The sequence below is a fragment of the Caretta caretta genome, chromosome 1, assembly GCF_965140235.1.
Source record: "Caretta caretta isolate rCarCar2 chromosome 1, rCarCar1.hap1, whole genome shotgun sequence".
NCBI lineage: Eukaryota > Metazoa > Chordata > Testudines > Cheloniidae > Caretta > Caretta caretta.
In genome coordinates, this window is record NC_134206.1 from 222931503 (window position 1) to 222958829 (window position 27327).

The 27327-nt window shown below is 41.9% G+C and overlaps 1 protein-coding gene across 1 annotated transcript in view; it reads right to left on the minus strand.

Annotated features, from left to right (window-relative positions):
• Nucleotides 1–27327, minus strand: part of VWF (von Willebrand factor) — a 234618-nt gene that overhangs the window by 118857 nt on the left and 88434 nt on the right. The window contains exons 20-27 of the mRNA XM_048823921.2: nucleotides 18146–18284; nucleotides 16634–16768; nucleotides 10964–11110; nucleotides 10098–10238; nucleotides 6675–6794; nucleotides 4226–4382; nucleotides 3451–3609; nucleotides 1610–1745 (exon numbers count right to left, since the gene is read on the minus strand). Coding sequence (XP_048679878.2) covers nucleotides 1610–1745; nucleotides 3451–3609; nucleotides 4226–4382; nucleotides 6675–6794; nucleotides 10098–10238; nucleotides 10964–11110; nucleotides 16634–16768; nucleotides 18146–18284 — 1134 coding nt within the window. The remainder of the gene's footprint in view (nucleotides 1–1609; nucleotides 1746–3450; nucleotides 3610–4225; nucleotides 4383–6674; nucleotides 6795–10097; nucleotides 10239–10963; nucleotides 11111–16633; nucleotides 16769–18145; nucleotides 18285–27327) is intronic.

A 27327-nucleotide genomic window follows, 5' to 3' on the forward strand; every position in this document is an offset into this window, starting at 1 on the left:
ATTCTGTTGAACACGCATGTGAAGGGAGCGATTGAAGCCTCTTCCCTCTGAGCCATGCCAGCTTTGCAGCGTTAACTAGAATGATGGGAAGTAAACACTTATTTTCTTCACTAATGAAAGCAACCAGGGACCAGTCTATTACGTAAGAAGATGCCATTTTTCAGAGCAAAACAGCACTTTAAATGTGACATCCAAATTCAAGTTCTCCCAAGGCTGTGTTCTTTCACATTCCTTTTAGCTTCTTAATTGGAGAATACACAACTCCCTTTGGCATTTAGCATATTGTAACATATATGATTTATTATTTTAATCCTAATGCAATATTTTGTGAATGAGATTCCAATTTCCTTTGGATATTTGCTATAAAATTCATTTTTGTACAATATTTTCTATTGTTTGTACAGATGGTGTAGGCATCTAAATTAGGTGACAGCTACGTGCAAAGATGTTTCCCTAGTGAGGTAAGTTTACATAATGTTCTAAAACCTTATGTGAGTGGTGGTTAGCGTATCAACATTAAAGATAAATTATTATTAAGTATTGTGAAAATTAGGGAACTGGTTTACGTAGATGCATTTTTGACCTTTTGATGGAATTCAGGGCTTGCAATTTATACTGTTAAAAGAAAATACATTACTTAATTAATCAACATAACAGAACCAATTCCATGAGGCTTATAAATCAGTTAGTTACTACCAGTGACAGGCCAGAGATTCAAAGTTCAGACCCAGTCTGAACTTCCAAAATGTTCAGGGGGGTTGGATCTAGGGTTTTAGTCTGAGCCCATAGTTTTTGCAGATCTACATCCACTTCTATTAAATGTGGGCAAATTACGTGGTGGAAAACTTTCTCATATTTACAGCACTATGCCTGACTAATGGAAGTATCCATTCATCAAAGGGATGGGTATCTGAAGAATGCCAAAATTATGGATACTACAGAGCTAAATTCAAACTTTTATGCTACAGTACAGGACACAAAAATAGTCGATACTACAGAGCTAAATTCAAACTTGCTACTATACAGGACAGAAAATAGTGAGTTCCTCCCTCAAAGCAATGTAAGGCCCTGATTCTGCATAGTGCTTACAGTACCATGCATGATCCCATTGACTTCATTAAGCCTGGATGCAAGTATTTACAGGACTGGGCCCTAGAATACCTTCAGTAAATCTTGGAGAAATTACTTTTCCAATTACACAGCGTAACCTTCCAGCACCTACTTGTCTTGGTGGCATTCTAGAGAGATAACACATTCATAACCTTAACTTTATATAGGATTTTAAAGTATCGAGATAGGGCCAAATTCTGATACCTTACTCACATTGAATAGTATCTTATTCCAAAAATGGAGTCAACAGGATCACTTGTGGAGTAGGGCTAGGTTTTTCAAAGCAACCTTATGGAGTTAGATACCTCATTCCCACTGAATTTCAATAGAATTTGGGGGCCTAATACCCTTAGTCTTGTTTGAAAATTTCAGGTTCTATTGTGCATGAAAAAGGGCATCATATTCAGGCCCATAATAGTATATTCAAAACTATTGAATATGAATTTCATTTTCTGCCCCCATAAAAGACATTCGTGTTGAATAAAAATCTGTATCTTACCATGATAGACAATGTTCATCATCATCTTTGTTCAAAACAACTGTCTTTCCATGGGGGATCCTGGCACCTTCTAATATACATACAGGACAGCCTTCTGGATCAATACATGACTGGGATAGTTCATCAAGTATTTTTCCTGTTTTAAAACAGCACAGCAGGGTTTCATAAGTTGCAAAGCAGATGTTAAGCTGATCGCTGTATTTAGAGGCTTTAAAAATATGACAAGATCAATGATACTTGGATTGTGCTCAAAGGTTTAGAACATGCTCTTCATATTAAACTAGCTGTTAGTTTGACACCAAGTAAATCTTTATTTTCTCCATAGCATTTTTATTGAGCTATTCAAAATACTAACACCAGTGCATATTATATGCAGTAGCTCATGCTACACACAGGGTGAATGTATTTTTAGACTGAAAACCAGGTGCACCAGAAGAAAATGGCATTTACCCTTTTACATCCACATTACTGATTTTTCTTGGTCCCTTTGGGCATTTTTTACTGCATTCTTGTAGGTTGATTTATCATTTTCTCCCCATTATGACTATTCATCTTAGGTATTACTCAGGCATCTGTCACTCTAAGGGCAGGTCTACACTAAAAGCCCTACATCGGCCCAGCTGCACCGATCCACCTGCGCCGCTGTAGAGCGTCTGGTGAAGATGCTGTATGCCAATGGGAGAGCGCTCTCCCTTCAGCATAATTACTCCACCCCCGTGAGAGGCGGAAGCTACATTGGTGGGAGAGCATCTCCCGCCGACATACAATGGTGTGGACAGCGCTTAGGTCACTGTAACTTGCGTTGCTCACGGGGGTATCTTTTTCACAGCCCTGAGCGATGCAAGTTAGATCGACTTAAGCAGTAGTGTGGACCTGCTCTAATATTTAAGTGCTAAACACCATACTACTTAAAGATGTACCTAGTGGATTCTACTCTCACTACTCCCTGGATTGATAGCTCTGCTCTGTGTGTGCACAGGGGATTGGTGAGGGGAATGGATTGGTTTTGTGACTGTTGGTCCTACAGTATATAGTTTCCTCCTCTCCTCAACTCTCTGCCCTTCTGACTTATTCTTCTCAATTTTCTGTCTCATTTTGTCCTCTGCACCCTTTCTCACTTTCCCTCTCCCTTCCTTTTTCCCCCCACTTTCTTCCTTCTCTTTATTCTCCCTTCCCTCCTTTGATTTCTATTCCCTTCCCCTGCCTTCCTTGCTCGCCTCCTATCTTCCTCTCCCACTCCCTGCTTCGTCCTCCTTTAAAGGCGCTGCTGTCACTGCCCACAATGTTTCTCTCTATTCCCTAATGTACATCCCGTGCCTCCATTGCCTCAATGCACTGTGTGCCTCTCAGAAGTTCTAAGCCAAGAATGGTTTTCACTCCTATTCCTGACTCCGAACAGATGAAAGGTGTAAAGGGAGATTTCTGACTGTGTGGCCAGTGCAGCACAGAAAACAGGAACAATAAGGGACACCAGAAGTTAAGTCCAGGTGAGATGCCCTAGGATTCCACTGAGATCTGGTCAAAACCCTGGTTTCAATATAATCATTCTGGACAGCTCCAGAAAACCAGGATGAGCCTAGTAAACTGGAACATCTGGTCACCATCTTCTTTCCTTGATGGAAAGAGTGATGCAAGCTTACCAGTAAGATTGTTAAAGATGTAACTTTTGCATATGAACATTTCACAGCCACTGAACTTACAAATCTGCTTATTTCCAGTCTTAAAAAAAAAAAAACATTTCATGCAACGTTTCGGGGGCGGGGGGGTACAAAGATACCAGTAAGTGATAGGAGCTGAGCAGAAAATGCCAACTAACTGGGTAAAGAAGACAGTGGGTTTACCTTCAGGACAGTGCACATGGCATCCTTCTACACATTGCAGAGGGCACGCCACAGGTTCAAAGTGCTGGCATGTTATAGGGCAGGCAGGTCCACAGCTGTTATATCTCCATTCACACCGATACTCCAATTCGTGCTTGTTCAGATCCTCACAACTTTGTGCTATGCGATAAGAAGAATCAGTTTAAAAAGCCATCTCAGATTTCATTCACCACGGCTCTAGGATCCAGGCAGAAGGCTTGGAGTCACATATATAGCCACACTTACCAGAGAAGTGTTTATTTTAGGCACACCAGAGGCTGGCAAAGTATTCACACAATTCTTTTCATACACCCAAACCTATACTGTGATCAATATCACTGGCTGTTACTAGAAATAATTGCTAGGAATTTACTTTCAATTTAGCAAACATTTACAGCAAACATTTCCATTTCTTAGTTCAGATTTGTATTTCCAAGTCTATCGTGTCTCCCTAATGAAAGGAGTGAGCCCCATCTTTTTTCAAGGTGTGATCTGGGATGTGCATGGAAATGTAGAAGACAAAGGGTTACCCTGAGGAACCATCACCCAGGACTGGGGACCCTTGCCAAGTCCTGTCCCTATTAACATTAATAGCAGGACTCTGACTGACATCAGTGGGAGCAGGACTGGATTTAATGAAAAGGTGTTCTAGCTGAGCCATCAGCAGATTAAAAACGAGCATGTCTTTGATATTTCTTGCTGCAGTAATTCCTGCCAAGCCATTACTAGGTGTTTCGCTCAGCTGCCTGGTACTTACGGCATAGAGTTGGTGATCTCCAGTGAACAACTGCACCTTTTTGGGCACAGATATGAGCATAGGTTGCGATAGCATCACAAAAGCAAGCACAATCCCCAATAGATTCGCAGGCACAAGTATCATACATGCAGATATCCATATACGGCTCCGGATTCACCTAAAGGGAGAGTTACACCGGATAAACTCATTTTCATGCATCTCCTGCTTCTAAATGGACTTGCTCATGATATCATTTGGCTGTTCATTTGGTGCCCCATCTGACTTCCACTGGAGTCGCTGGAGGCCATTGCATCGATGTCAATGGGAGTATGGTCACGCCCAAAGTTATGAAACATAACCAACCCTTCGAGCAAACTCTGCCGTTTCTAGAAACCATTAAATGATGGGAAATATAGAAGCATATTTAAACATTTTGGACCTGATTCTTTTTCATACTACAGCTCTTTCATGCCTCTCTAGCAGTGTAACAAGGCCTTAAAGTAGGTGTGAATTACAGTCACGCTGTCACAGAAGTGTAAGGGGCTCTAAGTGTAAATGAGAATCAGACCCTTTCGTGAAAAATAAAAGTTCTAATTTCTAAAATGTGAGCAATAGAGTTTAAAGCCAGAAGGGACCGCCAGATCATCTAGTCCGACCTGCTGTATATCACAGGCCACCAGCACCACCCAGCACCTGCACACTAAACCAAACAACCTAAAAGAGACCAAAGTATTATATCCCTCAGGAGACTAAACTCCTACATGTTTCAGGCCCAGAATAGGAAGGGACCAAGTTGCACCAGTGCTAGGGTTATCATAGGTCACATTTTTGCTGGGACAGTCCCTTTTTTAAGCTGTGTCCCAGCCATCCTGACTTTTTTGGCAAAAGTGGGAATTTGTCCCATTTGCTCTTGCCAACTGATCATCAGTGGGCAAGAGCAAATCAGACAAATGCCCACTTTTGCCAAAAAAGTGACGGGTGAATCCTTAGCGGAGTGCAGAGGAACATGCGGGGGAACAATGCACGGGGGGCAGGCAGGGTTCAGGTGAGTGGCTATGCCACCCAGTGCAGGGCAAGGGGAAGAGGGAGCCAGCAGGGCTTGGGCCAGCAACTCAGGTCAGCCCCATGCGCAGGGAAGTTGGGGGGCAGGGCCTGGGTGCTCGGCTTGGGCCAGCTCTGCGTGGTGTCCCATTTTCCCTTTGGGAAATATGGCCACCCTTACCAGTGTCCAAGACCGCTGCAATGCCAGGGAAATTATTAAATGAGATATACCCAGATAAATCTGGCAAGTAACCCATACCCGCATGCATGAGGACTCTTCATTCTCAATCTACAAAGTTTAGCAGTTCCTATTGTTTATCAGATTAAATACCACAATAATGAAAGGGACAGAAAAGACTGGATTCCTTGACCTTTTTTTTCATCCTTCTAGTTATTACACTGAACAGAGAAAACAAAAGGGGGCAGATTCAAAGTCCAGTGAAGTCAATGGAAAGACTTGCATTGATTTCAATGGGCTTTTAGATCAGGCCCAAGGGATTTAGCCATTGGTGATATTAAAAAGGACACTGTGGAGGCAAGTTTGAATTTAGCTTCGAATAAATATATTGTATTAACTTGATAAAAAGTATACTCATGAAAATATTATCATGCCATGGAATACTGGGTGCAGTTTTCATCACCCTACCTCAAAAAAGGTCTAATAGAGACAGACAGCATTCAGAGACTGGCAAAATAAATGATAAGATGCAGGAAAGCCTTCTGTATAAGGAGAGATTGAAATTGACTGGAACTGTTTAATTTAGAGAGGAGATAAATAAGAGGAAACTACCTTATAAGAATATAATGAATGGTAGAGATAGTAAATGTGGTGGTCCTATTTATTCTTTCACATAATAAAAGAATGAGAACACATTCAATGAAACAAAGACAATAGATACATAACTGATAAAAGGAAAGCCTTTTCTGCATAGTGCACAATTAACACATTGCCACAATATATGGATAAGGCAGTGAGCTCAGTAGGTTTCAAGAAAAAATAAACACTTATATGGATAATGAGAACATCCACCATTTAATTAAATATGTTTTTTGTTTGTGGGTGGGGGCGGGGATTGTTTGTTTTAAGGCATAAATCCACATACTAAACGACAGATGCCAACTACTAACTGTCTGAGGGTGAAGACGAAATTTCCTTCATGGGCCTGTTATTCAATAACTGTCCACCAGAGGTGTCCCTTGCACCTTCCTCTGAAACAACTACAACCGGCTACTCTCAACAAGGGGATACTAGAATAGGCAAATGGTCTCAGCCAGTTCCTCTGTGAAATCACTGCCAGCAACACCTTTCTCACTTTAGCATCTGGGATGCTCTCTCAAGCAGTGGCACATTGGCAGGTCCCACAGCTGTAAGCATCTCAGGACAGCCCATGTAGGACTGGAGGACATAAGGGAATGACAAAAGACTTACCAGTTTTTTGCATTCTTTGAAGATCTCACTGGTCAGTATGCTGCATGAAGTTTCCACCGTCATTTGCTTCACTATGTTGTCATTGCACAATGAAGTAGTCATAGTCTGCCCCTGTGGGAGCTTAATGTTATAGGACACAAGCAGAGACTGTCATGTTAGCCCTGACCCTAGAACATCAGGATTTTCACTTAATCATGTATATATGGCCAGCTCTGAACACTAGACATTTTTCATAACAAACTATTTATTTATTGGACAAAGCTTTAACCTACCACCAAGGGCAGAGTATAGACTAGACTAGATCACCTCATAAGTAGAGATGGATGAAAATTGTCAGTGACAAATGCAGATTTGGCAACACCAAAATATTTTGCTAGTTCACTTTAAAAAAAAAAATCCAACAAGGTCTAACCATTTCATTCTGTCATTTCTAAACAAAATAAATGTTTTGGTTTTTCAGGTTGAAACAAACTTGTTTTAAAATTTCCTTCTATTTTATATTTTTTAATGCAGAAACATAAAAAAATGCAAAATCTACACAATATGTTTTGTTCAAACCATTTTTTAAACTTTTCAGTGCACCAAAAAAAACTGAAAAATTTCAGTTTTGGGGTCTATCCAAAATGATTTCCCCCCCTGATTTTTTGGAACTGTCAGCAAAACCACAAAATCAGTTATTCAAACAACTCTATTATAAAGTTTTCTCTGTCTCTACCCTCTGTGGCTTTTAAACTGTAGTTTAAGCTTCAGAAATCACTTTGGTGACCTTAGTTCAACCTGGAGCAAATATCCACATTGCAAAAATGACCAGATGTAGCTTTCCAATGAGCCTGAGAGCTGACACCACTTAATGGGGGCTTTCATTGGGATTGGTACATGTCTGCCTTCAGCAGAAAACATAGAACATCACTGTGACTGGAGAGAGTGCAACATTCCCCACCCCCCACCCCAAGCTCAGCATGGAAAAAGGAAAGCACGTGGTCTGGAAAATATTTATTGCAGAGATATTTTGCGGAGCACATGCTGAATTCTCTCACTTATTAGGCTGGAACAGTGAATGGCTGGCCAGTCTCAGCACAGCTGGCAAGAAAATTTCTCTTGCCCCCTCCCCGAAAAAGGATATTCGGCACTGAGGAGAACATGGTGCTAGATCATGCCCAAGCCCAGAAACTATTAGCAGTAAAAAGCAGTCTTCCCATTTGAGTGTACCAATAAGGGTATTAATTCAGTTTCTTCTCACTTCTTTATTCTTTCTTATAGCCAAGTGCCTCTGCTCAAGGCTGTGAGTCAAGCTGCTGCCTATCAGTACCAACACCTGCTCACGCTGCCTGCCACGTTCTGTTTTTCACTAAGGAAACTGGCATGAGCCCCTCACTTCCAGAGGGTAGGCTGCAGCACACCCCTACTATTAACACTGTGAGAGAGTCTTCCCATTCTGCATGCCTGAGTCATGTGTTAATGCTGCGGCTGCTCCTCTGGACTGTAGCCATCCAAGTTGATGTGGCAATGTGATTGCCTGTTAGCGTGACCGGATACTATTTGACCGAATGGGTGCTGCTGTTTCTGTGCTGGCTGCCTCTGCACTCTCTTCTATATTCTAACTGCCACCACCCATATCGTAACCTTGCTGCTGTCACCCTGGGGCCACTGGGGTACTTGGGGTTCCAGAGCACAGCCGAAGCCACCAGGGCTGCAAGGGGGAGAGAGCCAATGTGAGATTCCTGATTGGCCCATGGGGAACGAGGAGGAAGGAAAAAGGAAGAGAAGGGGCAGAGCTACAGAGGATGTCTCCACTGCAGTCATGGTGTGTGATGGCACCTTCTGTAGATACACCTGAGCTAGCTTTAGTCTAGTTAACTCGGGTACCAGTAGCAGTGAAGTCACACCAGCATGGGCTTCAGCCTGGGCTAGTTGCCTGTGTAATTAATTACCCAGAGTTCCAGGCAGGCTTGTATAGCCCTTGCTGAAGCCTGAGCTGCCACAGTGCCTGAGACCTCCAGCTAGCCTGGAAGGGAGAGGAACAGCATGGGGCAGGGCTGCCCATACATCCCTACCTTTTCTCAGAAAGAAGAGCTCCTACTTTAAAGCCAGGGAGCAGCCAGTGGCACCAGCCACTGCCGGGAGAAAAAGCCACCTACAGATGTGCACTGAGACACCTCTGGTGGGAGGGTAAACAGCAGGAAAGAAGGAAGAGAGGAACCATTAAGGCAGGACTGGAGGGGGAAATCAGAGAAATGGTGACGCTACCAATGGGCAGAGGGGATTGAGGAGAAAAGCAACCGCTAGGGAATGAGGGTGGGATGGGTTGGGGAGCCATTTTGTGAGAATGACTGGGAGAGAGGTAGGATCTGGGAAATGGGTGACTTTGAAGTTGGCAGACTTTAAAGGGGGCCTCCTTTTAGTGAGCTTGGAAGCCAATCCACATATCATGATGGTGCCCCCTGCTCTTTCCATGGTGTTATGTTTGCTGCTTGCCTTGCCTAGGTGCATCATTTAGTGATACATACAAATGGGATAGCTTTACTAGGGAGTCTGAGAGAAGCAAGAAAAGAAATGCTTATTTTTAGCATAGACAACTATAAGTCATCTGTTACCTTAGGAAGCTATTGTGAGTCCAATCCTGCTCCCATTTTAGACAATGTTGAAACTTCCATTGACGTTGATGGGAGCAAGAGTAGGCCTGTGACTTACAAAGAATCTGCATATTGCAGCCATGACCAATTCTGGGCCCATGGCTTTGCCTTCTCTCCCTTTTCCATCATACTTCCTATTTTACCATGATCCTTCTATCATTATAAGTTTTCCTGACTCCAACCCCTAATGTTATAGCTCTATTTCTGAATCTCATGTCCCCATGCACTTTATTTACTAGGAATCTTCTTAACTTGTGGTACCCTAGTATATCTTGCACTTTACACTTTACAAAAAACACTCTGCAATGATCATAGGAATCTAGGGGTGAATATGCAGTTCAGAAAAGGTGAGAAAAATACAGAAAAACTCCAAGGGCCAGCAAATGCTCATAATGGACAGCCTGTAAATGTTAGGATGAGGGGAAATTGGATGTTTATCTGAACTTCTCCTTTCTGGAAATGTAGCTAGAAATGCTGTGAGATCAGGCTTTCAAATGTGATTTCTAGTTACAGCTGGATCTCCTGCATCTGGGCTGGCATGCTGTGAGAACAGCCTCTATCATATGATTTGGCTGTTTAAACAGTTGTCCAAACCCAAGCAGCACAGAGATCCTGGAAAATGTTAAGAAGTTAACTAAACTTTTATCAGATCTCAGAAAAGATTCCAATTTGGTGTGAATTCTGGGAGAGGGGTCAGTTAGTTTGTTTGTTTTCCTCCACAGCCATTCAGCAATCCCTAACTGAGGTAGTAACCATTAGAAAACAGTTTTCCCAGTTCATTCACAGTCACCTTTCTGACATCAGCGCAACCTGGATTGACTTTCCAGGAATTCCCAAAGTCAATTGGATCCACTTCAAGATGCTTACTGCTGCTGGTCAAATCATTGTTCTGAATTCCATCAAAATTCCCACACAGACCACACACTTGATCCTTGCAGGGGAAAAAACACAAACACATAAATCTTCCACCTTTAGAGTGACATGGAGTTTTGTTAATGAACCTCTTTATTCTCGTGCTCTATAGATGCAAGGCTACACAATGCCTGCCCCTGGCAGGAGCATTACTGTGGGCAAAGGCCGTTAGCCCCCATTCTCACCATACCAACACAGAAAGGAGCAAGAGTAATCAGTCTCCCAGCACTCCAGGGATCAAGAAGGGGAGACTGGCTACCACTGCCTGTTCTGACTGACTCTGTTGGGAGTGTGTCTGGGTGAGTCATGGATTTAGTTATTGGCCCACTTCTGCTGCTCATGAAGGTCACTGTGCTGTGGGGAGCACTAGCAAAGCCTGCTCAGAAATGCATTGCCTCCTGCTCCCAGAAGAAACTGTCCCTTTCAGTTGCCCTCATTCAGGGCATGATGCCTAAGTGCTCCTCCTCCCTCTCCATTCCTAGTATGGTTCAACCTACTGAGAACCATAACTGAGCCCTTAGTGTTGAACCGCTACAGAAAAGATTAGTCCATAGTGTATTAGTAGAAAGGCCTTTTGTTTTTTGAGAGGGGGCCTAATGTTTCCCATGAATCTATTAACGTGCCTACATAAGAAATACTGAATTCCTTCCTTGCTCCCCCAGAAGGATCTGTCCAGGTGTATTCATTAGGGAACATTAGAAGCACTTTCCTAGTGAGAATGAGAAGTAAATCAAAGGTACTTACTTTGAAATGTTCTTTCAAAATAACTGAGACACCCATGGCCAGATCCCAGATTACAGAGATTCCTTTGCCCAGTAAGAGAATGTAATAGCGCCCGGACTTCAGGACTTCAACATTGGTTTCATCTCTAAGAGGCTTCTTGATATCCACCTAAACGTGAAAAACACAGTGTGCTAGCAACGGCAGCCCTGAGACCACATATTAAACAGGTCATTGTAACCTCCCTCCATGCTACATGTACTTGCTAAGGAAGGGCACTTTTGCGAAGTGCCATGGTGAGGTTAGTTGGCTGTTCAGTGAGACCCTATCGCTGCTGCTGCAGAGCACGGTACCGGAATGTACACCTCACTAGCACACAGTGTTGAGCACAGGCTCAGATGTCTCACACAGAAACCAGCCTGTGGATAAATCACAACAACTTTGAATGGCACAGGGAACTGGGATGGAAACCCGTTGGTTTCATTCTGATTACAAGTTCTCAGTGTTCCGAGTGAAGCAGTGTCCCCTGAGCCCTCAATACGGAGCTCCCACTGGTCACCGGGATGGATACGCAAAGGAATCACCTTTCCATGGAAATAGCATTGGGGATGGATTTGCTAAGAAAAGGATGACTAGGTGAGTTCAGCTAAGTCAATTAGTGGCCAATTAACAAGTAACGGACAGACATCAGTATCAGTTTTCTGTTTTTAGAAACCACGACAATCATCAAATCCATGACGCCTGCAACAGCTGTAACAAAAATAAATGTGGCCTACTTATCACAAAGTGCACGGAACTCCTTCCACATTAAACACTGGAATCAAGGGGCAAGGTCTGACTCAGAGCTGTGGAAGATTTGCTTCCACTGCCATGTAAATGGACAGCCCCACCAACAGCAGGTCTCTGGATTTTTTTTTATCAATTATCTTTTCCCCCTGCCCTCGCTTGCCAATTTTCTATGCTTGGGACCTCTTTCTGTGTGCATTTGGCTACAATGTCACAGCCTCCAGCTGCTAATGAGGTGAGAGATTAATTTAAAATGTTTCCTTTCATACTATATTTCCTTTTCAGTGGGAACCCTAACAGGATTATTAGCCACATGTCGTGAGGAAGGTCTGGAATGGTTGTTTATTTAAATACTGCTAAGGTGTTAATTCAAAATGTTGAATTAGGGGAGAAGGGGTGAGTCCTCCAAAAGGGTACAAACAGGAGTTAGTGTAAGAGAGGAGAAAGAGTACAGCAACCCGAAGAGCAAAGGGAGAGCTCCCCATCCTCTCCCCAGCTTGGGTAAGCACTGCTTCCCCAGGGCTCCAATTCTTTGGTTGAATTTGACCTCAGTGAGAGGTCCCCATTCTGTTTCAAACTACTTCAACCATGGGCTATAAGAAAGGAGCATGCATCCTCAGAGACGGCCCAATGCTGCAACCGTTAAGGATCTCCTGAGCAGGGGCTTCAACTTCCTCCAGGGAGGCATATAAAACAAACTAGTTCAGTGACACTCAACTTTAAAATGAGGGGCTAGAAGAAGAAAATTAAAAAGGGATGGGTGGGAGAGAAAGAGGAAACTAGTCACAAAGACCCTAAAGCTGAAAGCAAGGACACTGAGATCCTTAAAGTCAGCAAGGAGGCTACTTAGGCATCCCATAAAACAGTCTCAGGAGGTCCTACGCAAAATAGGAAACAAGAAGGCAGGAAAAATGAATAAATATGGTTAAATGGCAAGGTGCAAGGATCCCTTCAAAGACAGAAATCCAGCCCAACTGAAGCCAATTAAAAGAATGCTGCAGCGAGGTCAAGGTGAAAAGGTCACTGACAGCATTTCTCAGCACCAGAGTGCCATTTGAGGAGGTGGCTATCATACTTCAGATTCTTATCCATTTCACGGTGATCTCTTTTCCTGTGGACATTTCCCATGCTGTTCTGCAGGATTCTCCTTGAGTTAGATTTTTATTCGCTCAGATGCCCCTTTCTGAATTGCTTTTCCCAGTCTTTTTTCTGCTTTCTCCAACATGTAAGCTCATGAAGATTGAGTTGCAGTGTTTTCTTTGTAAACATTGGAAATTTGAGATGGTTTGAGTTTTGAATCCTCTCTATATTGTTGCTTTGCTTCCAGACCCTCTTCCAAGGTGGCTGAGCCAATACAGCTAACCCTGCAGGTGCAGGGGGCCCCAGCCACAGAGTCCCTACATCAGGGATGAGTTGAAACACTCGTGCAATGTTAGATGGTTCTGCACAAGCGCTGCAGAGTTTTGCTGCTTGGTGCTCACCAAGAGCTCTGTGGTGTTGATAACCAGAAGCCTCTGAGAAACGGGGATTTCTCCCTTTCTACTGCTGTCCTTGATGGAGTGGATTCCTACCCACTCAATTTAACAGGAATCCTCCACCTACTATTCCCCTTGCATTCCCACGCACCAATTCTGGACACATAACTTCCTGCCCACATCCTACAGGTCCAAACCTCCCAGCTGCAATGGGATAGAAATGTGAGGCAGTCAGGAGTTAAGAGTAGAATAATATTACACATTGAATCTGGAGCCTTGAAGACAGTCTAATGGTTTCACAGAGCACCTAAGATTGCTGGAACTGGCTCTCTTTTAAAAGAGGACTGGCCAATTGGTGTTATTCCAGTCAGATCCCTGACTAAAAATTCTTTAGCAGCATTGCCTGAGGAAAAATACAGAGTCTATTTTACTGGGGTGGGGTGGACTCGGCCGGTAGGGAATTGAAAGGAACTCACTACCGATCCAGTATGCTGAGAACCTCCTGATAGGACCCGAGTACCTGCAGTTCTCATTGACTTCATGATGAATCGAGAGCTTTCAGCACTACCTCACAGGGGGCACTCATCATTATTAAGAGCTCAAGGTAATGGGCTACACAACAAAAGCCATTTGCAATGCACAACAATAGCGATATTGAACCAACAGACATAGGAATTATACCCCCGACTTACACACAAATACATGGCACTCTACATCGATTAGAAAGCTACATCTAAACAGATGCTACTACTTTTATTATATAAACTTCTCATAACAAACATTGTGTAATATTGTCCCTATCCCAGCTCTCTGAGGTTTAGTGCAATATTTAGATGGATGCACAGCTAGAAGGGTCAATCCATTTGTGGAGTAGAAGGAGGACATAATTTTCCTGAAAGGAATCCTTTCATTCAAAATCTGCCTAGTGTTTGTTCTACTTCTGTTTTCTCATTGCCAGCCCACTATAATTTGGGCCTAGCTCAGCCAATCTTCCCTCCACCCCCATTTAAGGAAGTGGAGATCCCCCATCTCCCTCACTGTTTCTACACATTGTTTTTTTCTGCTCACATTTGGGTATTTTCTTTTCTAAATAATCACAAAATCAGTCCATGTTTGTCTTTCAAAATTTAGACAAGGACCAGAACCGGTCAAAGAGAATTGGAATGTTAACCTAAGTCATGGATTTATTATGTTTATGGAGGCTCCTTGCCCAAACCATGAAGTAGTAAACTTCTGACCCTGAGAAGTGGCAGATATTAATTGTTTCAGAAGAGGAATATAAATGATCTCATGCAGCATTTTAACACCTCCTGGGATAGTCACACCCAGGTACCTTGTATAGTTCTTGGACCACTCAAAACTAGAAGCTGCCTTCAAAACAACATTTGCAAACATTTGATGCAGCATGGAAGTGTTTTACATTTGCTAAATACAAACTTTCAGTTTTCTATTTGTTTTAAATCTAAGCTAATTATAGTAATTTATATATACATATAAAATAAAAAAATTGTCAAAATCAAAATGAAACATTTCAATTGACCCAAACTGAATTTTTGGGAGAGTTTGGGGTTCACAAAATTGTTTCTGATTTTAATTTTTCTTCCAGATTTGTAACAGGAAAATGTTTTTATATCTACAAATTTTGGGGGGACAGGAAAAAAATATGTCTTGCCCAGCTGAGGTTGAGAGTTTTGTCAGTGTTGTGTGGGGAATCTGCAATGCAGATAAAATACTTATGGGGGCAGTTTTTCAAAAGAACCCAGCACCCTCCCTTTGTTCACAGTAGTTGCTGCTGGATGCTTAGCGCTTTTGAAAAACTCAGCCACGTATTTAGTGCCTAAATGGAAGGTAGGCTTTTTTTAAAAAAATCTGGTGCTGATGGTCATTGCTCAGCCCTCTTGCAAATTCTGGCCCGCATGGCTAACCCCAGTGCCAAGAACAGCTTGTTACTTGTGCACGCTCAGGGGAGGTTTCCTTTAGTTGCAATAAGTAACAGGACTGCTTTGGGACCTGAAATGTCCTGTTTACAATCCCCCCAAGCAATCCTTGTGTCTGCATGGCCCATACACAGATGTGATCAAGAAAGGTTATGGGTTATGTACTCAGTGCTTTGATGTAAGCCACTCCCAATAACCTGGAACATAACAGTTTGCAGGTTTAAACCAAGCGAAAAGCTGGTTCTATTTTGTGCGTTAAACCCAAAACAAGGCAAATTTTCTATGGTGTCATGTGTCTCTCTGAACATTTTTGCAAAGATCTACTCTGGATTCCAGGACAGAGTAAAGTACTTCAGAAATTTGGGTAATTGTAACTCTATAACTCACTGGAGATCTGTAATGTATGAACACAGAGACATTCCTGGCTGTTACAACGCCCAGGCAAATAGCTGAAACCTGCCCTCTGGAAAGGTTATTTCCTGTCATGGAGTTGGGTGGAAGGTGGGAATGGTTCCTGGTCATTTTTGGACAGTGTGTAGGGAAGGGGGAGGAAGAGGAATCCAGTCATCTGTATTTTCCATCTGACATTTGTTTTAGCATGGGGAGGGAAGCTGACATTTGCATCAGCTCCTGCAACATGCCTGGCCTTTCATATGACTAAATTAAGCCACAGTATTACTAGGTAACGGAGAGACATTTCTTGCAATAGCTATGTTTGAAATAGTTTTATACCTTAAAGTATGTAGAAAGACAAGAGAGCTACAGTCTGGTACTGCTCCACTCAAAAAAATGAGAAAGCAAACAAAGTAAAATGAAGTGATCTCCCTGTCATTTCTCTGTGCCATTCACAGCTTTCTGTTTAATGAAATGTAGCTCCTCCAGATGACGAATCCACGTTGAAGGCCCAGACTGCATAGAGCATTTTCCAATAAGAAAATTGTACTATCATTTCCAATGATAGTACAATTAGAATAACAAGACCAACCTACTTCACAGGGAGGTGCACGGCTTAGTTCATTAATATTTGTAAACGCTGGATGGTACTATGGAAATGCAAAGTATTGTTAACTTTTAAGAATGGATCTAGGCACAGCAGCAGCACTCCATGTAACAGTCCTAGCAAAAGACTGAAGGGCAACAGCAAAATACCTTTAATTAGGTGGCCCACGATGGCTAGTTACAGAACCCTGACTAAAATCAGCTTTATAGCTACCACCTGCAAGGCAGGACTTGCAGAGATTCATTACGGCAAAGCAAAGAAACACGTTTAGCCCCATGAGTTGTATGAATTGTATCATATACTCCCAAACAATTCATCACAATTATCTGATGTAGGATTTACATTCCCCCCCCACACACACACTGTGTCACTGGCATGTTCATTTTATTACATGGCTCTTCAAATAGCAAAGCACAGTAGAAGGTTTATCCCCCATGTTACAACCCATCCTAAAATACTGGCAGACCCTAGGGAAGAGAAGCAGAGGAGTACATACATTTCCATTGAACAGCTCTATCTCCCCATTGTCAAACAGAATGGTAATCTTTTTAGTGCACTTTTCTCCAGTGAAGCCACATCCCTCATTTGAAATGAGAACCCGAAAGGTTCCAGACTCATCTGCACAGTAATCCTATTAAGGGGAAAACAAATGCAATGGGTCATTAACAACAGGGACATTTGAAACATACCTAAAACACCTGGGGAAAACGCAAGTCTGAAAAGCTGAATTCTTTCAGGCACTGTGGGGCTTCTCAGACATTTGTCAGCATGCTGGTTTCTCTGCTACTCATACATTTTTTCCTGACCATAGTGGGAGACAAAGGCACACTTGGCCAGCATGCTACGGTTACACAGATGCTTTGTAAAGAGATCTTTAAGTAAAAGGGTTTCTGCTGAAACGTTAACTGTGATATCTCAGGGATATACAATGGGTGCATTGTTTATCAGTTTTATGTACACAAGTGAAGGCAAGATGTCACAATTCATATAATGATATAAAATGAAGCCACATCTGGGTTATGAAATGGATTTTCATTTCTGTAGATACAAGAAACATCGTGTAGTGTTTCAAACATAATACTTGGACACTGGTGATTAAGGTTCTAATTTTTGTGTCTGCCACAGGCTTGCTTTGTGATCTCAGACAAGATCTTTCTTGTCTTCATTTCTCCATCTGTACAATTAGAATAACAAGACCAACCTACTTCACAGGGAGGTGCATGGCTTAGTTCATTAATATTTGTAAACACTGAGATTCATGGAGGGATGGTACTATGGAAATGCAAAGTATTATTATCTTTTAAGAATGGATCTATTCAATATTGGGCCAGATTTTCATATATTGCCCTCTGCTTTTGCAGTCACATATTTACACCCACAGCTATTTCCATGTGTAGCTGCAATCTTCAGGTCACTTAGATATCTAAGTCTCTAATTTGTGGGAGCAATGAGAGATTTAGACGTGTGTGTTTACACACAAACACATAGAGAACCCCCAGAAAATAAGTTGTTTCAGATCAGCCTGACACAAGCTGGTGACTTGAAAGTGTGAACAAATGAAGTTTAAATTCAGGAGGCATTGTGATTGAGTGTAGTTAATTGAGAGAGTGCCAGTCTTGTAGAGATCCTGCAATTCACTTTGTGGGATATCAGCAAAGGGGGGTGTGGTATCAGAGAAAAGACTTTCGGAGAGAGAAGCCTCCCGGAAACAGGTAGTGGGTATTCACTAGTAGGGATGAAGTTGTTAGTGCTCCTATTTTTTCAAGCCATCTCACCCATCTAGAATAGATGTAGTCTGAGTATAAGTCTTGAAACTTTCCAGGATTGCATTATTATTCCACTGCTGAGTCCTGTGTTCCTCTGTTATATATCTGGCCTAGCAATGAAGGATGTTTTACAGTAACTCATTTAAATGTTGGATTTTTTTTCTTTGTTTAAGGCTTACAGACAAAGTATTTTTTTAATCTAATACGTCATTCTAACAATGAACAATAGTCTTAATTCTTACCTGAACCAACACATATTGACAGTCACCTGGAAACATATATTTCAGTCCATCAAATGTCGAGTAATAGGCTGTACCAATAACTGAGCAGGTGGCATCACATACATTATCTGTGCAGTCCCACATTCGACCACGACACACACTGCAAGAAAGAGAACAGAAGACCAACAGCTATTACTGTTTATTATTTATACAGTGCCAAATGTGTGCCAGATACTATTTGCAAAGACGAGGTTCTTGCCGCAAAGAGCATAAAACCCAAAGAAACAATACACTGAGACAAAGAAAACTGGAAGAGAAGTAGCAGCAAGCAGAGTGACAGATCATTCATTGTGATTTATATACTTATTATTAGCACACAGTATCTCTTATTCATAATTGGCATATATTAGCCAGGATTTTCACAAGTCACCAATGATTTTGGATGCCCAACTTGAGGCACGTTAAAGGGTCTGATTTTTCAGAGTGGGGTGTTCAGCACTTTCTGAAAATCAGGACCCTTTGAGGTGCTTCAAGTTGGGCATCAAAAATCATTAACCACCAACAAGACTTCACAGATTCATAGATTTAAAGACCATTAGCTCATCTACTCTGACCTCCAGTATATCACAGGCCACGGAATTTCACCTTGTTACCCCTCTACTGAGCCTAATAACTTTTGTTTGGCTAAAGGATATCTTCCAGAAAAGCATTCACCCTTCTGGCTCCTCCACTCAACTCCCCCTTTATACTAATTCTGGTCATTTTCTGAACAGTGAATGGCAATGAATTATATGGTAATTTAGGGACATGGGCAGATTTTTGTAGGCAAATTGATGGATAGCAGGGGTGGGGGGAAGATTAGCTTTAGTTTTTAAGTGGGGAAGGATGATACTTCAGTTTCAATTTCTTTATTGTTGCCCCTCTTTAGGGCTGGTATCAAGCAAGGGCTCTAAGACCTGTGCACCACAAAAGGCTCATCCTCTGGTCATCTATGAATAGGACTTACCTTCTGCACTTATCTAAGTTTGAACCAAAGCAAGGAATCAAAAACTAAGGCTTCTTCAGAACTTTAATATCTTCAGCAAAGAAAGTTGATTTTAGGTATGTAGTACAAAATCCATAGAGAGATGTAATTTCAATAAATTTAAGGAAGACCTCTCCCCCATACCCAAAACTGAGATCAAGAGATCAGATTTATCATACTTATAAATCTCTATGGCAGGGATCACCAGGTGATCTTTCTTTCAAATGATTTTTCTTAATGTTCAAGCAAGTGTTCAGTCTTGGGTAGACATGCTGTGGTGATGGTGCTAGTTTTTGGGCTATGCAAGGCTCTGTGTAAAGGCAGTAGTCCTTAGAAAGGGACCTGTAATAGAAATAGCAGAGTTTGCTCTTTGCTTTTGTCTCTGATTAGTCGATTCTTGAGGCAGAGTTGCTTTCTGGGACCTGGCATTAATTCTGGGTTGAGATTTCCTGCATGCTGCTTGACCATCTCTGTCCCAGGACTGGTGTAAATGTGTAAATACAACAAGTTACACTTAAAATATAATCATTAGGCAACACTGACTCTCACATGTGCAACAAGCCCAATGGAGGAGTATTCTGAATCAGAGCAATAAAGAGAAGCACAGGTAATCTAGAGGTCAGATCATGTTTTATCTCAATCAGTTGGGGTAAAGTAGAAATCAGTGAAGTGGGGAATAATCACAAGTAGGTCAGAAATACTAGTTTTAACAGGAACTACAATTTAGGCTTATACCATAAACTACTGTAAACTATTACTGTTCTCTACTGTATATTCTCTATTATTATCTTAATTAAACTCACTTTATATATAAAAATTTATATTATGAAATAATAGAGTTCGATATTAGAAAATACAATGCACTAGAACATAAAACACACTGTTATATGTTCCCTTTTCAGTTTCTCAGTTTTCAGCCCCTGTAAGACCAAAGTTTGGAGGAAAAGTTGTTAGGATGTTTAATTACATCTTGAGCAATCCTCTTGTGCAATCTTTGTTGCAATTTTAAGTTCCAGCTCAAATAAAGACATGTATTCCTTAATGTGATGTGTCAGCTTCTTCACTGAAGAATTTTTACTCTGCTCCTTTCTGGCTTCCAGTCCCTTTGCTCTCTGACAATTTCTTTATTCCTGTCACTTCACCTGGTCTCCTTTAAAATATCATCTGAATATTTTGTTTTACAGTCCTTACCATTTTCTTACTTTCACTACAGCTCACTTTCTCCTTATTTCTTAAGTCTGTTTCTCTTTAATTACCGTTTATCTTTTATTACAGCTTATTTCCTTCCCATTTCATTCTTGCTTTACTTTTCTCACAGTTTTCTATCAATGTATTTTCTAATAATTTCTTAGATTGCTTCAGAGACTCGTTAAACAAGAGGAAAAATAACTAACTGCTCTGCTCTTTCTTTAGCTTGTCCTCTTACATCACAGCCGCAGGTTTGTAATTGCAGTGTAGACATACCCTCTCTCCCCCAATGCTGGGCAGTGTCCCTCCAGGCTCCATCAGCCACTTCAACCTTGCCTGTTTGGGCTGCTTGCAGCAGCACTCCCCGGGGAAGTTGCTGCCTGCTTTCCCCCGCTCTCCCCACCCCACAAAAGTACTGTCCCCAGTGTAATAGAATGCTAAACTGTATTATACGCTCAGCCACTAGGTGGTGCTGTGTGTAAAATACCTTATTTAAACTAACCTCAGTCATACCTGGCAAAGCATTAACGGCTCTTAGGATACACACATCTGGTGTGCATAGGCAAGCTCTGTGACCAGTCCATAGCTGGTACAGAAGTACATGACACCGGGCTCAAGCTCACCCTGCTTCAACTGCCCTGGAAACCTTGGAGTTCTCCCTGCCCCTGCTCCAAGAGCAGCTGTTTTGGGTACCCCTTGTTCCAAATCAAAACGAACAAACCAACCAACCGTCTAAACACCATGAGGCTGCTTCTGAGCAGCCAACTCGCACTGCTCCCTTTCTTCTTTTGACCCAACAGGCTCCAATGCAGGCTGGGCATTACACACGCAATAACTTTGTATGAGTGTGCTGACAGAAAATTAAATGTAAACACTTCACCCAGCCAATAAATCTTACAGTAGCCTAATTTACCTAGGAATGACGACTTGGGTAAGACTTGCATAGCCAAGCAGGGGGAAAGTTTTCAATTTTCTCAAAGTCTATAATGCTACTATCTGCTCCCTCCCTATGGGCCCAATCCAGAGCCCACTGAAGTTGATGAGACTTTCTATCGACTTCAGTAGGCTTTGGAGCAGGCCCTAAATTACCACTCTCTGAGACATTCAAAGCACCAGTGAGTTCTTCAGGGCCTCTCCTTGACCTGAAGAGTTACCATCTTCCAGTCAGTGAATGAAAACAATGCCTTTCAACTTATGTGACCGATCTCAACCAGGCAACACAGTTTAGATTTCAAATGTTGTGTACCGAATATTCTCATTGACCTGTTTGAGATCAATCCAGAGTTCAAAAATCAAAACAAAACACTCTGGCAAATCACTTGTTTAGTAAATTCTAACAACAGGCACATTTGCAAAAATCATCATCCGCTCCTGGATATTCTGAGAGCAAGAAAACAAATTGGAATGTTTCAAGTAAATTATTTGCTGCAGATTATTTGCCCAAATCTAGTGATATCCAGCAAAGTGAAAAGAAGGTGGCGTTATTCCTCCAGGCATAAATTCACTTGTGATTTACTCGGGATGAGACTCCTGGCCTAACAGTTGACTCACCTAGCTCTCTGTGGGCTATGTTGGACCTTTGTTCTCATTGTGTCTGAACTCCAAAATGAGAGATCCACAAGGGGTTGAAAATAGGCCTTATTCCCATGCATGGCTGGTTTAGATCCAGACACCGTGCAGCCTGATTAAATTACTGCATAATTCCAACAGTGCCATACTGGAGAGGAGTGACTGAGCAAATAGAAAGTCTATCACCACTGTGTCCCTTATGCAGTGTTCCCCAAACTGTGGTAGGTGTACCCCAGGGCAAATGAGCTTGATGATCCATCAACCCACGTCAAAACAATTTTTTAAGGAGGTGGTATGTGAACAATTAATTTTGGGATCCACTTCAGGATCCTTTATGAAAATAAATAGATAGGGCGTAAAATCCTATGCTGCACCTCCTATGCTTTGCACCCTCCCAATCCCAAGCTCTTGCAAGGGCTGGATAGGGACTCTAATGTAACTGATTTCAGAGGAACAGCCGTGTTAGTCTGTATTCGCAAAAAGAAAAGGAGTACTTGTGGCACCTTAGAGACTAACGAATTTATTTGAGCATGAGCTTTCGTGAGCTACAGCTCACTTCAACTGAGATACCCCCTGAAGACCTATCTAAGTTACAACAGCCTCCCAAGGCTGCCCTGTGGGCCATAGTACTGCCTGGAATCTCTGCAGATCTCTGTGCTGCAGCCCTACCATAGGCATGCCCCCTATATTGTGGGTTGCAAGTAAATCCTCTGAAGAACAGGCTGTAGCCGTCTGCCTCCACACCTGTCCTCAGGGAGTCCTCCCCCAGGTGGATAAGGGACTTTTAGTACCACTTTACACCACCCAGGTCTTTTTACCTCTTGTAAATAGGCCAGAGTGGGAGTAATAATCTCACTCATTATCTTTAAAACAATAAGAAAAGGAGGACTTGTGGCACCTTAGAGACTAACCAATTTATTTGAGCATAAGCTTTCGTGAGCTACAGCTCACTTCATCGGATGCATAAAGTGGAAAGTACAGTGAGCAGATTTTATATATACACACAGACCATGAAAAAAATATACATTGTAAGGAGAGTAATCACTTAAGATGAGCTATTACCAGCAGGAGAGTGGGGTGGGGGGAGAGAAAACCTTTTGAAGTGATAATCAAGGTGGGCCATTTCCAGCACATTTCCAGGAGTTAACAAGAATGTCTGAGGAACAGTGATTTCTGACCTCAAAGTGAGTATCCTTCGACAAAAAAACTTTGAAAACAGACTCCAAGGAGAGACTGCTGAATTGGAATTAATTTGCAAATTGGATACAATTAACTTAGGCTTGAATAGAGACTGTGAGTGGTTGAGTCATTATACTAAGTGAAACTATTTCCCCTTGTTTATTCCTCCCCCACCCCCCCCACCCCCCGCACTGTTCCTCAGACATTCTTGTTAACTCCTGGAAATGTGCTGGAAATGGCCCACCTTGATTATCACTTCAAAAGGTTTTCTCTCCCCCCACCCCACTCTCCTGCTGGTAATAGCTCATCTTAAGTGATCACTCTCCTTCCAATGTACATTTTTTCATGGTCTGTGTGTATATATAAAATCTGCTCACTGTACTTTCCACTGCATGCATCCAATGAAGTGAGCTGTAGCTCACAAAAGCTTATGCTCAAATAAATTGGTTAGCCTTTAAGGTGCCACAAGTCCTCCTTTTCTTTTTGCGAATACAGACTAACACGGCTGCTACTCTGAAACCTTTAAAACAATGCATCAGTATGGATAGGTTATCCCTTCAGTTACAGACAGCATATAGAAATATGTGCTTTCCTGAACTTCCTTATTACAAGAAGAGGGCTGGGCAGAGTGTGCTGGAATATTTCATAATGCTGTTAGTGTTTGATTGTGGATATCCTGTTCTGCTCAGCATATCCTTTTACAAAAACACTTTTATTATCCTCCCAAGACCATTACGTGTTAAATATGAAGCATAATGTGACTGGCCCTTCTTTTATTTGCGATAGTGTCCCTTTTTCCTCATAGGAAGCCAAAATAGTAGTAGATTTAATATCCAACTGATGCAAGAGGACGTGTTTACTCTGTTTACTCTAGTGACCAAGTTTGCGGACCAAGAAACCAGGCCTGTAATTCAGTCTGCCAATGGTTTCTGTTGAGATTGTATTACTTAAGTATAATACCATCCCTGTCCAAAGAAGTCTCCCTGTTCTTAAATGCATTTCATTCTTAATGGTATTTTATCTGACCCAGCAATTTGAGACATTACCTCATAGTCTGACAGAACAATACTCTGAGGGATGGATTGGGCAAGACAGCCCCTGGTCAATTCTAATGTGGCAGTCAAACCAAACTATGAGATAGATGGGCTTCAGACTATCCAGCCTACCACAGGCCACACATAGCAAGAGGCCAGCCAACCTCTTTCATGCCGCAGAGTAGGCGCAGAGCCAGCTTTTCACTGTGCACAGAGTAGCTGATCAGAAAAAGGAGAAATCTGGTCAAGTTAGTGGTTTGGGATCATCATGCCTCACTGCTACTGTAATAATTGAACTGCACTGCTAATCTCATATAAAACCACAGACATTATAAAAAAGGAGGCAGGAAATATTCTTTTTTTACTTTTCTCCTTCTTACTCATTCCTTCTCTGTCTTTTCTCCTTACTGCCAGCTGTACACAGCCTTGGAGCCTGCTCACCTGCATCTATAATGCAAAAGTGCCTAATTCTCTTAGCTCACCAGTTTTCCACAGGTGTAACTTCATTGATTTCAGTGGAGCAACATCTGTGTATGTGAGAGGAGAATAAAACACGTAGGGTGATTGGGGGGTGGAGTGGGGGTGGGTTGTATGTTTTTAGCAATCAGTCATGCCACCATGCTAGCTATGGTTATTGTTATGAGATTATTAAGAGTTTCCAGATAATGCTTAAACCCTTTTGTTGTACTGACCCCAGTAATAATACTTAGTTCTTATATAGCACTTGTCATCAGTAGATCTCAAATCACTTTATAAAGGAGGTCAGTATAATTATCCCCATTTTATATGGGAAAACTGAGGCAGAGAGTGGGGAAGTGACTTGCCCAAGGTCACCCAGCAGGCCATTGCAAATTCACATTGGTAACTAGGAGACCCAGAGGTCCTGATCCAAAGTCCCTGGAGGTCAACTGGAGTCTTTCCACAGCCATCAAAGGACTTTGGATAAGGGCCACGGTGAATTACTGAATGTTGCTAATTAACAGGAGAGGGAATAAACAACAAGAAAAAGCAAGGATAATGCATCACAGCCTTTTTTCATTTATTTCATCCATTATTATGATTATTTATTTGTGTCAGAACAGTGCCTAGAGACCTTGCTTGAGATTAAGGCCCCACTGTGCTAAGCACTCTACATATTTTAAGAGCCAGCCTCTGCCTCAAGGAATGTACAGTCTCTATAGATATGACAGATAAAGGGTATGGTACAGGGAATCAGAGTAACAGCCGTGTTAGTCTGTATTCGCAAAAAGAAAAGGAGTACTTGTGGCACCTTAGAGACTAACCAATGTATTTGAGCATGAGCTTTCGTGAGCTACAGCTCACTTCATCAGATGCATACCGTGGAAACTGCAGCAGACTTTATATACACACAGAGAATATGAAACAATACCTCCTCCCACCCCACTGTCCTGCTGGTAATAGCTTATCTAAAGTGATCATCAGGTTGGGCCATTTCCAGCACAAATCCAGGTTTTCTCACCCTCCACCCCCCCACACAAATTCACTCTCCTGCTGGTGATAGCCCATCCAAAGTGACAACTCTTTACACAATGTGCATGATAATCAAGTTGGGCCATTTCCTGCACAAATCCAGGTTCTCTCACCCCCTCACCCCCCTCCCAAAAACCACACACATAAACTCACTCTCCTGCTGGTAATAGCTCATCCAAAGTGACCACTCTCCCTACAATGTGCATGATAATCAAGGTGGGCCATTTCCAGCATTATCATGCACATTGTAGAGAGAGTGGTCAGTTTGGATGAGCTATCACCAGCAGGAGAGTGAATTTGTGTGGGGGGGTGGAGGGTGAGAAAACCTGGATTTGTGCTGGAAATGGCCCAACCTGATGATCACTTTAGATAAGCTATTACCAGCAGGACAGTGGGGTGGGAGGAGGTATTGTTTCATATTCTCTGTGTGTATATAAAGTCTGCTGCAGTTTCCATGGTATGCATCCGATGAAGTGAGCTGTAGCTCACGAAAGCTCATGCTCAAATAAATTGGTTAGTCTCTAAGGTGCCACAAGTACTCCTTTTCTTTTTGGTACAGGGAATTTTATCCCTACTTTACAGCTGGGAAAAGTGAGGCACAAAGAGACTGAATCCCTTGCCCAAGATCACATAGGTAAGTCTGTGGCAGAGCTGGGCAGTGACCCTAGATCCTTCTCGTCCCAGCTTAGCTCCTTAACATGAGACTAATTGTAGTTTAATTTGGATAACGCTTCATAGTACAGTAAATATTCTACAGTACATTTGGTGAAAACAATGAAGTCTCAATAATATGAAACTTCAATCGAAGATCTGCTATTAAATGTTTGGTTAGAGGTGGAACAAGACCAACAATTTTTGTACAGATTATGAAGTGTGTGATTTAGCAAAACTCAGATAAGCACAGTTCTACTGCTTCATGCTTCGTAAAGATGATTCCAAATTATGCACCAAGCTCAAGCACAGTACTGAATTCCCAGCACATAGCATTACAAAATGTCTGCCACTGGCTTAGGGTTAGAGCCATTCTGTTGCTCATGAACTAGGGTCTCCCACTTGTCAAGCTGAAGGTAAATGCCAAATCTGACACCTCTGACTCATATATTGTGTTTGCAGGTGTTCACATCTGGCTAAGAACAACTGAGAATGAGAACTCCTCCAATAGCAGTATAAAAAGTGAAAACAAAAGAGAGGAGGATTTGACTTCCAAAATGCAAACCATCTATTCTTGGATATTCTCAGAGTGATAGTAATTTCTCATATTGATTCCTAAATGATGCTTAACTTGATGTCTGCTGAGAGCTGTCATGCAACTTTACAAGCCCAGTATGTTGTTCAAACTCTACTTTTCATAAAATTAGACCTTGCTTTCCAATTTTAGCTTTAAAATAATAATTGAAATGAGATGCAAACATGAAAAGCTTCACACAAGTAGAAAAACTGGCTATTTTATGCATTTCCCACCTTCCTCCATTTTAGAAGAAAAGCATTTGTGTATTTGGGTGTGCATTTGAGGGCCATTTTTATCACTACAATTTTGCGAATACCACATCAGAAGCAAAAAGAAAAATTGCAAAAATGGAGCAATGTGGCATCTTGTAAAAATGATTGCAAAATTCAAAAATAACTGAAAATAAGTGAAATGACTATGGAAATCACCATGCACTGTATTCTTGCAAAACTCGGGGGGGAGGGGTGGAATTTTGCCCATAGATTTTCAA